The sequence below is a fragment of the Tachysurus vachellii genome, chromosome 23, assembly GCF_030014155.1.
Source record: "Tachysurus vachellii isolate PV-2020 chromosome 23, HZAU_Pvac_v1, whole genome shotgun sequence".
Classification (NCBI taxonomy): Eukaryota; Metazoa; Chordata; class Actinopteri; order Siluriformes; family Bagridae; genus Tachysurus; species Tachysurus vachellii.
In genome coordinates this window covers 16,955,405-16,970,404 of record NC_083482.1, presented here as the reverse complement: position 1 = coordinate 16,970,404, position 15,000 = coordinate 16,955,405, and the positions used below count along the sequence as shown (strand labels likewise).

The 15,000-nt window shown below is 37.1% G+C and overlaps 1 protein-coding gene across 1 annotated transcript in view; it reads left to right on the top strand.

The window, feature by feature from the left end:
* Positions 1 to 15,000, top strand: part of cdh8 (cadherin 8) — a 116,267-nt gene that overhangs the window by 74,159 nt on the left and 27,108 nt on the right. The window contains exons 4-6 of the mRNA XM_060859595.1: positions 8,973 to 9,092; positions 14,611 to 14,778; positions 14,866 to 15,000. The exon at positions 14,866 to 15,000 is cut by the window's right edge and continues 53 nt beyond it. Coding sequence (XP_060715578.1) covers positions 8,973 to 9,092; positions 14,611 to 14,778; positions 14,866 to 15,000 — 423 coding nt within the window. The remainder of the gene's footprint in view (positions 1 to 8,972; positions 9,093 to 14,610; positions 14,779 to 14,865) is intronic.

The following is a 15,000-nucleotide window of genomic DNA, read 5'->3' as shown; positions in this document are numbered from 1 at the left end:
CCCACTGGAAGGATCAGCCTGCAATTTTTGGACAGCTGATGGTTTTGTGATGACAGCCTTCATGGTGGTGAATGTGTCTCACAGCAACTACGTCCAATCAAGCGGGTCAGGTCGGCTCTGGCTGAGAACGTATAGAGCTTTCGCTGCAGGGAGCTGATTCCCTTCTTTCTCAGACTCAATCACAAAAAAAAAAAAACTGTGTCTGAATTCGATAACAAACTGAGCGTTAGTATAAGTTACACAACTACGTCACTACTGGGGCTTAAATAAAGTGCAGAACGCTCATGAAGTTTGGGTGGAATCCAGATAGAAGGAACCGTGATGATGGTCAGAATTTGTTGTTTAATTATTTAAGGTAGGAAATAAAAGATAAAGGATACGAGAGAATCTGAAACGCTTTCATGTCAAACTCACCTCAGTCACCGCTGAGAGTTTTATATACGTCACTGCCCAAAGTTCTGTTCATTCACAAAGTGCTGTGACATCCACAGACACACAAGTTTGACTTTATTTTCTTCTTCTTTCTTCTTCTTATAGATTTAGACCTAACTATTTGTTGCTTTATTATTAATTAACTAATTAATTCATTTTTAGGGGGTCACGGTGGATTAGTGGTTAGCACGTTCGCCTCACACCTCCAGGGTTGGGGTTCGATTCCCGCCTCCACCTTGTGTGTGTGGAGTTTACATGTTCTCCCCGTGCCTCGGGGGTTTCCTCCGGGTACTCCGGTTTCCTCCCCCGGTCCAAAGACATGCATGTTAGGTTGATTGGCATCTCTGGAAAATTGTCCGTAGTGTGTGATTGTGTGAGTGAATGAGAGTGTGTGTGTGTGTCCTGTGATGGGTTGACACTCCGTCCAGGGTGTATCCTGCCTTGATGCCCGATGACACCTGAGATGCCCGATGACACCCCGTGACCCGAGGTAGTTCGGATAAGCGGTAGAAAATGAATGAATGAATGAATTCATTTTTAGTTCAATAAAAAAAGACAACTGATGAATTCAACTGTTTTCCCGACACTTTAACGCTGATTTTTTTAATGAATAATTCATATTTGGACTTATAGATTATAACATATAGACCTAAACTTCTATTTTAAAGCATTTGTTAAAAATAGTATTTTTGCTAAAATAAACAAATATTAACAAAGTGATCAGTTCAATAATTAATAAATTAACAGGCAACAAATAAAATTTCACAATAATCTTTTAGCACTGATGAACTTTATGCCATTTTGCTGATCTAATGTCTTTTGAAATTAAAAAACCTTAAAAAAATAATTTTTCAATGTAAAAAAAAATACTTGAGTAATAAAACAATCTTAAATAAATTTTATAATACAGATATAATATGAATATATCAGGAATTTTTTTTATAATTTCTGCACGAAAGGATTGAAATAACTTTCTAGTAATATTAAATTAAATCTCGATGCACTTCATCAGCTGTACCTTTGCACACAAGCTCAGAAGAAATGATTAGCAATTAGGAAACGTTGTGATTCTGATTGGTTAAATCCTGAATCTTATCACTGGCAACCAATAAAATGTGACTAATCAGACTAAAGGGTGTTTTCGTTGGAACTGTCATCAAATCTTCCAGAGATTTTTCTGTTCAAACCCCAAATCCCTTCCTTTAACAAGCTAGTGTGCTAAATATCTAAAGATGTCTAAAATGTCTCTAAAGCTTTGAGGGTCATGTTTTGTGGACACTCAGTAGACGTTTGTCCTTGTAAAGATCTCCGCGGTTACACCAGTCAGTCTCATACGTACCTCAGGGTGAGGATCATCATATAAATAACACAGAGTAAATCTGCATTACTCAAATAAACAGATTAATGATATCACAGTCTTTTAATTCCGTCTCCAGTCTGAGAATATGTCCCTACTCGACGCTGAGTGCCTTCAGAATCACAATTAATCGCTCAAATAAAGTTTAATTTACTAAAGTTTAAATTACTATAATTCAATCCAGTACCATGAATCCACATGGTGACGTTCATGATGTGAAGATGTTCATGATGTGAAGCTTTGATTTCTCTTCTTTATTATCACTCATCTATCGTGAATAAAACAATGGGTGAAAAGAAAGATCTTTTTTTTTTTTTATTATTTAATTTAGTTTATTTCTGTAGAGATTTAAACACTGGACATCTTTACAGAAGTTGCTTTAATAAGCAGGTTTTGGTCTAAAAGCAGCCGTCTGAGTGATGAGACTGGAGTTATTACTTCTTATGTCACTTCCATTCATTATTACTATAAGTGCAGAAATCACTGTAACGTTTAATACAAATCAGATAAATTGTTAAAAGAGGTTGTAGATTAAAACAAAATTAATTCAGTTTCCTTTTAATGCTGATGTTTGATGAAATATTTATTCATTTTTTTTATACGTTTTTTCTTTCAGAATCTTAAAGGTAAAAATAACTAATCACTTGTTAATAATTAAATAAATGAATAAATAAACGAACAAGTAAATAACTAAATAGGGTGAAGTTTTATTTTAAAACGATCGTTCTAATGCGAGTGATATTTTCCGCAGTCAGGTTATAATTCCTGGGACACGACTGTAACACTTCGCTCCTGTTTACTTTCCAATGAACCTGCGTTCTTTTCTCTCCTTTTGCTCTTTTCGCTCGACGTTTTTCCGAATGACAGGATAATAGAAAAGTCTAGAAAGTGTATAGGGATGATGAATAGCGAGCTCGGCGTCTTGACTTCAAACCCGAGTGAGAGAAATGAATAAACGAGAAAAAAAGCAGCAGCATCGTTGCACTCTGACTTCAAACCCTGCTTTATTATTGCAACCCAATTATTTCAGCCAGAGAGAGCCTGAAGTGGCCCTCAGAGCCCTGTGTGTGTGTGTGTGTGTGTGTGTGTGTGTGTGTGTGTGTGTGTGAAGAAATTCGGTCACAATCCAAACAAGGACCTCAGCTTACCTGTGTGTTTTCAGAGCACTCGTTACAGGAGGACACTAACGAATACACCAATTCTTCTTTATCCAGTGTGAGTGTGTGTGTGTTGCAAAGACATGCTGCTTGTGCTCAGTGGATGTTTCTTATCACTAAGTCAAACACCTTTCACAGCTCTGAGACTCACACTTCCTCAGTACTCATGGCGGCGCTCTCTGTTCGTTTGCCGTCTGATTCGTGTAAACGTAGAAGCAAAGCGTTCTGTCACAGATGAAGCATTTTCTTTTATTTACTCTTTCCTCACTTGCTGTAAAGCTGCTTCAGGGGTAGCTCACGTAATCAGGGGTAGCTCACATGGTCAGGGGTAGCTCATGTATTCAGGGGTAGCTCACATGGTCAGGGGTAGCTCATGTATTCAGGGGTAGCTCACATGGTCAGGGGTAGCTCATGTATTCAGGGGTAGCTCACATGGTCAGGGGTAGCTCACGTAATCAGGGGTAGCTCACATGGTCTGGGATAGCTCACGTATTCAGGGGTAGCTCACATGGTCAGGGGTAGCTCATGTATTCAGGGGTAGCTCACATGGTCTGGGATAGCTCACGTATTCAGGGGTAGCTCACATGGTCAGGGGTAGCTCACGTAATCGGGGTAGCTCACATGGTCAGGGGTAGCTCATGTATTCAGGGGTAGCTCACATGGTCAGGGGTAGCTCACGTAATCAAGAATAGCTCAGATCATCAGGGGTAGCTCACGTAATCGTGGTAGCTCACATGGTCAGGGGAAGCTCACATGGTCAGGGGTAGCTCACGTAATCGGGGTAGCTCACATGGTCAGGGGAAGCTCACATTTTCAGGGGTACCTCACGTGGTCAAAGTGTAGATCACATGGTCAGGGGTATCTTACATGGTCAAGGGTAGCTCACGGTCAGGGGTAGCTTAAGTGGGCAGGGGTAGCTTAAGTGGGCAGGGGTAGCTTACATGGTCAGGGGTAGCTCATGTGGTCAGGGGTAACTTATGTGGTCAGGGGTAGCTCACATGGTCAGGGGTAGCTCACGTGGTCAGTGGTAGTACACGTGGTCAGGGGTAGCTCACGTGGTCAGGGGTAGCTCATGTGGTTAGGGGTAGTACACGTGGTCAGGGGTAGCTCACGTGGTTAGGGGTAATACATGTGGTCAAGGGTAGCTTAAGTGGTCAGGGGTAGCTCAAATGATCGTGGTAGCTCACATGATCACGGGTAGCTCACGTGGTCAGGGGTAGAGGGGAGGGTGTGTCTGTTCACAGCCCAAAACTGCAGGGAGTCCTGTCCATCACAAAATCCCGGTACCCGAACTTAATTATTTTTGGTTAATTATTGTAGCGCCTTCCATGTTTTGTCACGACTGTTAAGGTTTATTAGTTAGTGCGCGATCTCCCTCTGCTTCAGTGGTGGAACTAGAGTTTTATACATGGGGTGGCCAGGGGGGGTGGCCCAGGGTAACTATAGGTATATTATGTATAGTATGTATATTATGGCTAAACTGGGGAACGAACCGATCTCTCTTGTCTGATTAATCTGTTAAAAGCATCTAACGTGAATTTATATAGCGACGTAACTTTCGAAATATTTTTTCTGGAAAACTAAATCCTGATGTTTAATCTGAAAACTTACCGAACTGTGATGTTTTAGTATTAGACTGTTACAGTATTAGTCTGTTACAGTATTAGTCTGTTACAGCATTAGACTGTGACAGTATTAGTCTGTTATAGTATTAGACTGTTACAGTATTAGACTGTTACAGTATTAGTCTGTTACAGTATTAGACTGTGACAGTATTAGACTGTTACAGTATTAGTCTGTTACAGTATTAGTCTGTTACAGCATTAGTCTGTTACAGCATTAGACTGTTACAGTATTAGTCTGTTACAGTATTAGACTGTTACAGTATTAGACTGTGACAGTATTAGACTGTTACAGTATTAGTCTGTTACAGTATTAGTCTGTTACAGCATTAGACTGTTACAGTATTAGTCTGTTACAGCATTAGTCTGTTACAGCATTAGACTGTGACAGTATTAGACTGTTACAGTATTAGTCTGTTACAGTATTAGTCTGTTACAGTATTAGACTGTTACAGTATTAGTCTGTTACAGTATTAGACTGTTACAGCATTAGACTGTTACAGTATTAGACTGTTACAGCATTAGTCTGTTACAGCATTAGACTGTGACAGTATTAGACTGTTACAGTATTAGTCTGTTACAGTATTAGTCTGTTACAGTATTAGACTGTTACAGTATTAGACTGTTACAGCATTAGACTGTTACAGTATTAGTCTGTTACAGCATTAGTCTGTTACAGCATTAGACTGTGACAGTATTAGACTGTTACAGTATTAGTCTGTTACAGTATTAGTCTGTTACAGTATTAGACTGTTACAGTATTAGTCTGTTACAGTATTAGACTGTTACAGCATTAGACTGTTACAGTATTAGTCTGTTACAGTATTAGACTGACAGTATTAGTCTGTTACAGTATTAGACTGTTACAGTATTAGACTGTTACAGTATTAGTCTGTTACAGTATTAGACTGTTACAGTATTAGACTGTTATAGTATTAGACTGTTACAGTATTAGACTGTTACAGTATTAGACTGTTATAGTATTAGACTGTTACAGTATTAGTCTGTTTGAGTATTAGTCTGTTACAGTATTAGACTGTTACAGTATTAGACTGTTACAGTATTAGTCTGTTACAGTATTAGACTGTTACAGTATTAGACTGTTATAGTATTAGACTGTTACAGTATTAGACTGTTACAGTATTAGACTGTTATAGTATTAGACTGTTACAGTATTAGACTGTTACAGTATTAGTCTGTTACAGTATTAGACTGTTACAGTATTAGTCTGTTACAGTATTAGTCTGTTACAGTATTAGACTGTTACAGTATTAGTCTGTTACAGTATTAGTCTGTTACAGTATTAGACTGTTACAGTATTAGACTGTTACAGTATTAGTCTGTTACAGTATTAGACTGTTACAGTATTAGACTGTTACAGTATTAGTCTGTTACAGCATTAGACTGTTACAGCATTAGACTGTTACAGTATTAGACTGTTACAGTATTAGACTGTTATAGTATTAGACTGTTACAGTATTAGACTGTTACAGTATTAGACTGTTACAGTATTAGTCTGTTACAGTATTAGTCTGTTACAGCATTAGACTGTTACAGTATTAGACTGTTACAGTATTAGACTGTTACAGTATTAGTCTGTTACAGTATTAGACTGACAGTATTAGTCTGTTACAGTATTAGTCTGTTACAGTATTAGACTGTTACAGTATTAGTCTGTTACAGTATTAGTCTGTTACAGCATTAGACTGTTACAGTATTAGACTGTTACAGTATTAGTCTGTTACAGTATTAGTCTGTTACAGCATTAGACTGTTACAGTATTAGTCTGTTACAGCATTAGACTGTTACAGTATTAGACTGTTATAGTATTAGACTGTTACAGTATTAGACTGTTACAGTATTAGACTGTTATAGTATTAGACTGTTATAGTATTAGACTGTTACAGTATTAGTCTGTTTGAGTATTCTTCTCTACCTCTCAACTCTTTATTGTCACTGATTGATGGATTTGAAATGTTGAGCGGTGCCGCAACCAAACGTCAAACGAAGACTTCTTTTGATGGTGAAATGAGACGTCGATCAGCATCAAACTTCCAATGCTATCAAATAAAAATTCGGGGTGGCACCTGGTGTGGCCAATCAGATGTCAGGGACACCCCTCTGGCTCCGCCCCTGCTCTGCTTGCCTGCTGTGTCACGTGGTTAGATTACGCTCTTGCGTTCAAAAACAGAAAAACAAGTTATTTCGAGTCTTTTAACTCGAGTCACAAGTAAGTCTCAAGTCATGAATGTCAAGTCAAAGTCAAGTCGAGTCTTTTTTATAATATTTGTCAAGCAAGTCTCAAGTCTCAAATTTGAGACTTAAGTCTGACTCGAGTCAAGTCATATGACTCGAGTCCCCCATCTCTGATTGTTATCTTGTGGGCGTGGCCTGTCCAGTGTTATTTGCTACATCATCATATAGTCACAAAAAAAAAAAGTAATTATTTGTTTGTGGTTGTTATATAAGACGTGTTTCTCGTTATTTCTCGTACTCTTTCGAACGCATTAAACTGAGATAAAATTTAGATTCCTAGATTCTGTTAATATTTAATTATTCCAGTCTTACGGCTAGCCGACATACTGCGCTAACTGTTAGCATTGTAGCTAGGAGTACAGACATAAAATACTGAACACAATGCTTTGATGTTGAGAACAAAATAAAAGAGGGATGACTAGTCTGTAAAAGTGTAGAGTCAGTGGGCCATGAAATAAGTCTTCGCTCAAACACCGAAGTGAAATTCTCTTCTATTCCTCTTATAAAAAAAAAGAATGAGGGATTAGAGAAGTCTTTCATTGGCCTGGCTTCAAATCAGGGCAGATTCGCTCGTCCTTGAGACGTATTTATAGAGAATTGACCAATTCTCCTGCATCTTTAATGGTCTCTGTCTGGATCCTGACTGGATTCTGAAATCTTGCCCTGATGATGATGATGATGATGATGATGATGATGATGATGACAAGAAGTAAATTAAAGATAACATCAAACTTTTATTAAGCTACTCGGAGACATTATGGATTTAAACTCTGACTGATGTTTCAGACTTTATAAAAGTCATAAATTCTTTCCTCCTGCTGTGAGGACGGTTGGAGCTTGAAGCCACGCTGGAGTTCAGACTTCTTCTCAAGCTACAAGACAGAAGTAGAGTGAAGAAAAAAGTTCATGTTCTTAATGTTTACATGAACTGAATCAGATAAAAACAATATGAAGGTCATCCGATGGAGATGAATGACGATCATTTCCACACTTCCGGTCGTTCAGGAGGTTCGGTGGATCCCAAACGTCATCATGTAGAGCGTTTGATGTTCATTCACAAGCATGTTGTACCTGTGGCTTTAAGGCAGTTAGCAGAGCCGTCACAAGGTACTTTACAAACAATTAGTGCACCATCTGCACTGTCACACTGAGCGTTAGCATTAGCATCAGCTCACACACACCTTCCATCAGTGTTTATAAAGTGTTTGTTGTTTATTCCTTTTCTTCCTTCTTTTGTTATTATTTATTATTATTTCCATCTCCTTCCAATCACAAATTCGTTTTTTTTCTTTGTTTGCTTTCTGCTTTTCCTTTTTTTTCTCAAGTCCTCGTTGATTATTTATTCTCTGCTTTTTTTTAAGTTAGTTAGTTAGTTAGTTAGATTGTTCTGATGGTTGTTGTGTAGTTTGTTTGTATTCTTTGTTTGCTTGGATGTTTTTTTCTTTCTTTCTTTCTTACTTTCTTTCTTTTGTTCTTTATGTACAGTAAGTATGGTTAGCTCTTTGCATTTGTTTGTTTTATTTTTTAGTTGTTTTTGTTGTGTTGTCCTTTTTGTTTGATTGGTTGTTCTGTTTTAGTTGATTGTTTATTTGTTTGTTCTGTTTGCTGTTTTTTATCACTGTTTGTTTGTTTCTTTGTTTGTTTATTTGTTTGGTTGTTTGTTTATTGTGTAATTTTTTCTGTTTGTGTGGTTGTTTGTTTATTGTGTAATTTTTGTCTGTTTGTGTGGTTGTTTGTTTATTGTTTAATTTTTGTCTGTTTGTGTGGTTGTTTGTTTATTGTTTAATTTTTGTCTGTTTGTGTGGTTGTTTGCCTGTTTTGTGTTTCTTTCTTTCTTTGTTAGTTCTTTGATTTAGTTTGTTTTTCTGACACATTTATGAATTTATGTTTAATTGACTGCTTTTTTTCCTAAACATTCCTGTGTTCCAGCTGCAGATCCTCATACAGATGCAGATGAATTTATAAAAATGGGACCAAACAGAACGTAACATTTACTGATGACGAGCTTCATTAATTATGCGATCGTTATAACAGTCATTTCCATAAATCTAAATTCTGTTGATTTCTCTGACAACAGAACTAAGTTTCTAAATTCAGAAGAGTTTCAGCGTGTTTTTATTTTTTTCTGTTGTATAATTGCACCCGCAGGCACGTCGGTGACACGAGTCACAGCCACGGACGCTGACGATCCGGTGTACGGAAACAGTGCCAAACTGGTGTACAGCATTCTGGAAGGACAGCCGTATTTCTCCATTGATCAAAACTCCGGTGAGTTGCTGCTTTTTTCTTTTCTTTATTATTTCACGTTTCTCAACAAAGTCCAGATGGTCATGAATGCTTTATGTAAATCTACTGTAATTATCTGATTTTAATCTGATCAGGAATTTTTTCTCTCTCAGATAATGAGGCTTGTTAATGATAATGATCCATATGGGGATGTGTTTATTCTCTTGTGTTCGGTCATTGTTTGATCTGAAGGGCAAAAAAAAAAAAAAAAGACAAAAAAAACTTACAAGTAAATAAAAAAAAGACTTAATACTGAAATGAGGTGTGAAGAGGAGAGAAAAGAAGAAAAGAAAAGAGAAGAGAAGAGAAGAGAAGAGAAGAGAAAAGAGGAGAAGAAAAGAGGAGAAGAGAAGAGAAAAGAAGAGAAGAGAGAAAAGAAAAGAGAAGAGAAAAAAGAAGAAGAAAAGAGGAGAAGAAAAGAGAAGAGAATAAAAGAGAAGAGAAGAGAGAAGAGAAAAGAGGAGAAGAAAAGAGAAGAAGAGAAGAGAAAAGAAGAGAAGAAAAGAGAAGAAAAGATAAGAGAAAAGAGAAGAAGAAAAGAGAAGAAGAGAAGAAAAGAGGAGAAGAAAAGAGAAGAAGAGAAGAGAAAAGAAGAGAAGAAAAGAGAAGAGAAGACAAGAGAAGAGAAAAGAGGAGAAGAAAAGAGAAGAGAGAAGAGAAAAAAGAAGAAAAGAGAAGAGAATAAAAGAAAAGAGAAGAGAAAAGAGGAGAAGAAAAGAGAAGAGAAGAAAAGAGAAGAGAGAAGAGAAAAGAAGAGAAAAGAGAAGAAAAGAGGAGAAGAGAAGAGAAAAAAGAAGAAGAAAAGAGGAGAAGAGAAGAGAAGAGAAAAAAGAAGAAGAAAAGAGGAGAAGAAAAGAGAAGAGAAGAAGCGTCATGCTTGATTTGCCAGCACTTCCATCTACAGACTTCATTTCATCCTTCACTTTTTTGCACTTTTTTATTATTCTAATTGCATTTTCAGCTGACTTGTTAACAGTCTGTGAGCGACGTGATTAAATAATTGTGAAATGAAATTAATAAGCAATGAGATGGAAATGTGGGAACGACAACACGTCATTTAGAAACTTGACAGAAAATAAACAAGGCCTGCGTCCATCAGGATCGCGTTTAATCGCTAAATCTACATCGTCGTATTTGTTTATTTCCTCCGTATTTCTTACACATCGTCACGTCGGCGCTTCTGATTTTTTTGGTGTAAAACTTCCCGTCAGAGTGTGAAAGCGAGCAGTCGAGGGAGGGAAGTTTGTGTGTTAGTGTGATTAGCGAGCGCATGCAGATGGCTCATTGGAGTGAGCCAGATGTTTTAATGAATGTTAATGAAAAGTAAAAGGTAAAGGGAAAACAACCATTAGGATCCATTTGACACTTTCAGCACTACACAGGAAATGAGATGCGGACGATGAATAAGTAAACATCGTCACGCTCCGGCTGGTCGCTGCTGCTTAATTGTTGGCAAAGAGAAAGAAAAAAAAGGACAAATGTCTATATGGAAATGAATGTTTGTAACTTCTCCAGTCTGTAATGATGACTGGAAAGGAATTTTCATAATTAAACAATTAAACATTAGGCTCTAGAGGAAGAACCTTTTTTTTTTGTTTGTTTTTTTTACTAATGTTCCACATTCCTACAATGTTGTTGTTGTTGTTGTTGTTGTTGTTGTTGTTGTTGTTTCAGCTCTAACACTGAACGATCTGCTGTAAATTTGTAATTAAACGTTCATGTTTATTCATGAGTTTCGTTCCACAATGATGATGAATTCTGATTGGTCGGTTGGTTTATGTGTTAATTCATCAGACGATGGCGCAATTTTCATTCCTTCCTCCGGAGTCTGATTGGTCAGATGTTAATTAATATTCTCAATAAACAGACGTCTAATACACAGACGTCTAAACAGACGTGTTCTAGAAGACGTTTTCATTTCTTTAGTAACAGCTCTTGCTCGGACACGTAAGCCGACGATGAAGTTTTTGTCGTTTCTCTAACAGCAGGAGTCTCCAGCGTTAAGCTGGTCATCACGGTGGGTTTCAGCTTCAGGACGCGGCTACGTTTGTGGGTGTTGATATTTGATGATGTATTCGAGTTGACTCCTCCCCCTGTTTTATACGTTCAGGCAAAAACGTCATCGGTTACACGTTCGTTAAAGCAAACACGTACTCGGGTTACGCTGCAGTGTAAACGTTCGCCCTGGTGTCAAGGTAACTCCAGGTGTATTATTCATATTTTGCTCTTTTTTGCTCCCAGTAGTCGTCAGTCTCAGACCTCAGGCTCATCACCCCACCTGAATGACGTGTCCCTCTCTCTCACTCCGGCTCTCCGACCTGCCGCCTGCATGTTAACGTCTTCATAAACGTTAAAAACTCTCAGTCTGACTTTGTCATCATGACCTAGCAGATGCCCAGAATAGCTTGTGTCTCTGCAGGGGGTCGATTTAGAGCCTCTGTTACATCTGATCTCACGTTCGCTGGGTTTCTGTGAACTGTGAGAACGAGGTTAAAAAAAAACAAATTGAATCAAATCTTAACCTGTTTTTTAGTTTAGAAAAAGTGATTTTTTTTTTTTTTATTGTTTTTTTTTATTGTTTTTTTTTTCCATTTTGATTTGTCATTCACAGAGAATCTTGACTCTGTGTTTGTCTGCTGTTGAGAAAGATGATAGAACGTTTTTTGGAGGATAAATAAGATAAAACAACTTCCACAATATCATGATAACATTTAAACCTAATAGTCTGGGGGAAAAGGAAAGAAAAGAAAAAATCAAACTGACGTCTTAACCAGAGAATCTCGATCAGTGTTTATTCAGATTTGGATTCACAGATGTTTGGTGTCTAGATGTTTTTTTTTGTAAAACATAGAAATATTTTTTTAAAAAGTCCTATTTTTTTATTTATTATATGGAAAAAAAATCCTATGTGTTTAAAAAATAAATAAAAAAAGAACCCAAATATATTTTAAAAAATTGGTTCTTTGTTTTCTTTTTTTTTTCTTTTTTTTTAAATCTTATAGCATGAACTGAACAACACGCGGCCCTTCGAATAATAGCTGTTGCTCTGTGAAGGTTTTTTTTTCTTTTCTTTTTTTTTATGGTTGAAAGCTATACGATTTTGAAAGGAAGGAGGAAAGCAAAAAAAAAAAAAAAAAAAAAAAAAAAAAAAGATCAAAGGTGTCTTTTCCAAAATCTGCTCGGATATAGCCAGCTTTCTTTTCATGTGATGATGCTACAGGTCCTCTTCTTGTCTGAATGGATTACATACAGCTCAGGATGTGCTTTATTCCTCTCAGCTATCACACACCAGACTTCTGTGCCTCACCAGCATGCATTACAAACACTTAATGTCTGAGAAAATGGGGGATTTTAGTGGTCATGGCATGTTCTTAAGGTGGTGGTAACTGCAAGATTTGATGAAATTCAACCTACAGAGACTGTTATGTAGCCCAGCTAGTATATAGAAAGAAAGAAAGAAAGAAAGAAAGAAACAAAGAAAGAAAGAGTATCAGGGTTGCCAGATGTTTCAGATTCTGATAAATCTGGGTATATTTTTGCACTGTTTTTGGTGGTTTTAAACTACCAAGTTCGTTGGACTCAAAAAAATAAATAAGTTTTTAAGTTGGACTTAAAAAAATAAACAAACAAACAAACAAACAAACAAACAAATAAATAAATAAATAAATAAATAAATAAATAAAAATTCAACACAATATGTCCACGAAAAAAAGCAGATAGATAGATAGATAGATAGATAGATAGATAGATAGATAGATAGATAGATAGATAGATAGATAGATAAAAAAACATTTTGATTAAAAAAAATACAGCTACAAAAGCGGTGCAGAAACAATGCAATATATTAGAAAATGTACCATGTTTCATTTTTTTTGTTTTTTTTTTAAATGAGCGCATCGTATTTATGTGGGATTTATGTAGGATTTATGTGGGATTTTCTTCTGTACTTCAGTGGTTGTGTTGAGCTGAAGTCAATCCGCAGTGTTTCTAGATCTAATTGTAGAGCAAACCGGATATTGCCCTGAAAAATGAAAACGTGAGAAAGTTCCCTCTGAATTAGAAGCTAACGATCTGCTTCTGCCATTAACGTTCTTTTACTGAGTCCAAATCCCAACTGAAGCCTCCAGAGCAGAAGAGAGAATCGATGTCTATCTGCTCTGTATACCTTTCAAAATAGGATTGACCCGGTCGGCCAATTATCTCAATGATTTCCTTTTAGTCCATTTTTCCCTCCTCGCTTGTCCTCTTTTTTTTTGCTCCCACTAACAAGTTCCCAGCCAGATGATCTGCAGGTTTCAGGGTAATTCCTCCTTATGCTCATGATGAGATATGTGCAGGTTTAAAGTGAACAGAATTCCACTGTGTCGTTACTGATTGTTTGTTGTTTTATTTCTTTATCAAAAGCTGATGCAATCTTTTATTTCTGGTTGTAAAAAAAAACCCTGACTTTTAAACCTAAATCCATGTTATCATCTTATTCATTTTGTTATTTCTTCTGTAATTGTTTCTCTTTTCAATAGCTAACAATGTTAATTGTCATCTCTGGGTTGTGATTGGTCAGAAGCAGCAGCTCTGACAGTAGTATAGCTTTATATTAATGCATCAGCGTTACTATAGTAACTATAGATACTAAAACTATATGTTTTTTCTTCTAATACATAAAATTAGCAATGTTAATATTTTACTACTAAATTTGTAAGACTTTTTTTAATAACTGGTAGAGTAAAAGCACAAAGTATCGGAAAGTGACGAAGAAACAAAAATTTCCACTCCGGAATTCGACACAAACTAAAACGATTTGAGTCAAATTAATTTGCAAAGATGAAAACAATGCGAACTTCTTGCTGCTTTTATATTATTAAGATTATTACCCGCTAGTTCAGTGTAGCTTGCTAACAGGCTACGGTACTGACTGTGTAACTGGAAGAGAGGTAACACTTACATACTGTACACCCCTATTCACGGGATGATGATCAAGGGGATGATGTTGAACCTGCTACCAGCTTTAAGTCCCTGGGGATCCACATCTCTGAGAACTTGTCTTGGCTGTCACTAACATTTCCAGACTCTTCTTCCTGAGATTACTGAGGAAGAACCACCTTTCTTCAGAAAGTTCTACCGCTGTGCAGATGAGAGCATCCTAACCAGCTGTATCTCAGTCTGGACAGGAATTGTTCCATCATGGACCATAAAGTTATGTTCACAGATTATACGTTTATCTATGTATTAATGTATATCTGTGCATATGTCTGTACTGCTTTACTACTTTACATTTCTGGTTAGATGCTAACTGCATTTTGTTGCCTTGTACCCATGGGAAATGACAATGAAATAGAATCTAATGTAATCTAAAAATGGCACATTCACAGGGTTCTAAAACTTATGCACTAATAACGAGACGACCTGCTGACTCTAGATTTGAGTTTGAATGAGATTAGTAGCTTTAAAGACGTAAGCGCTAATCAATTAATTTAATCTTTTTCTTTGTTTCTGATTCCAGCAATCATTAAAGTGGCCCTTGCGGGGATGGACCGAGAGATGAGGGAGGATTATCTGGTGGTCATTCAGGCTAAAGACATGGGTGGTCACATGGGAGGATTATCTGGGACCACCACAGTCACCGTGACGCTGACGGACATTAACGATAACCCGCCCAAGTTCTCAAAAGGTTTAAACACCACTTTGATCTTAAATAAGAAAATAACAATACAAACGTCCGCTTTGTGTTCGTTAATATCGTGTGTTTGTGTCACAGGATCGTACGAGTTCACCATCTCCGAAGACCTCGGCATCGGGAAACCCAGCGGACGAGTGAAAGCCAACGACCGAGACATCGGAGAAAACGCGAAATCCACGTACAGCATCATAGCAGGAGACGAAAAGGACGTGT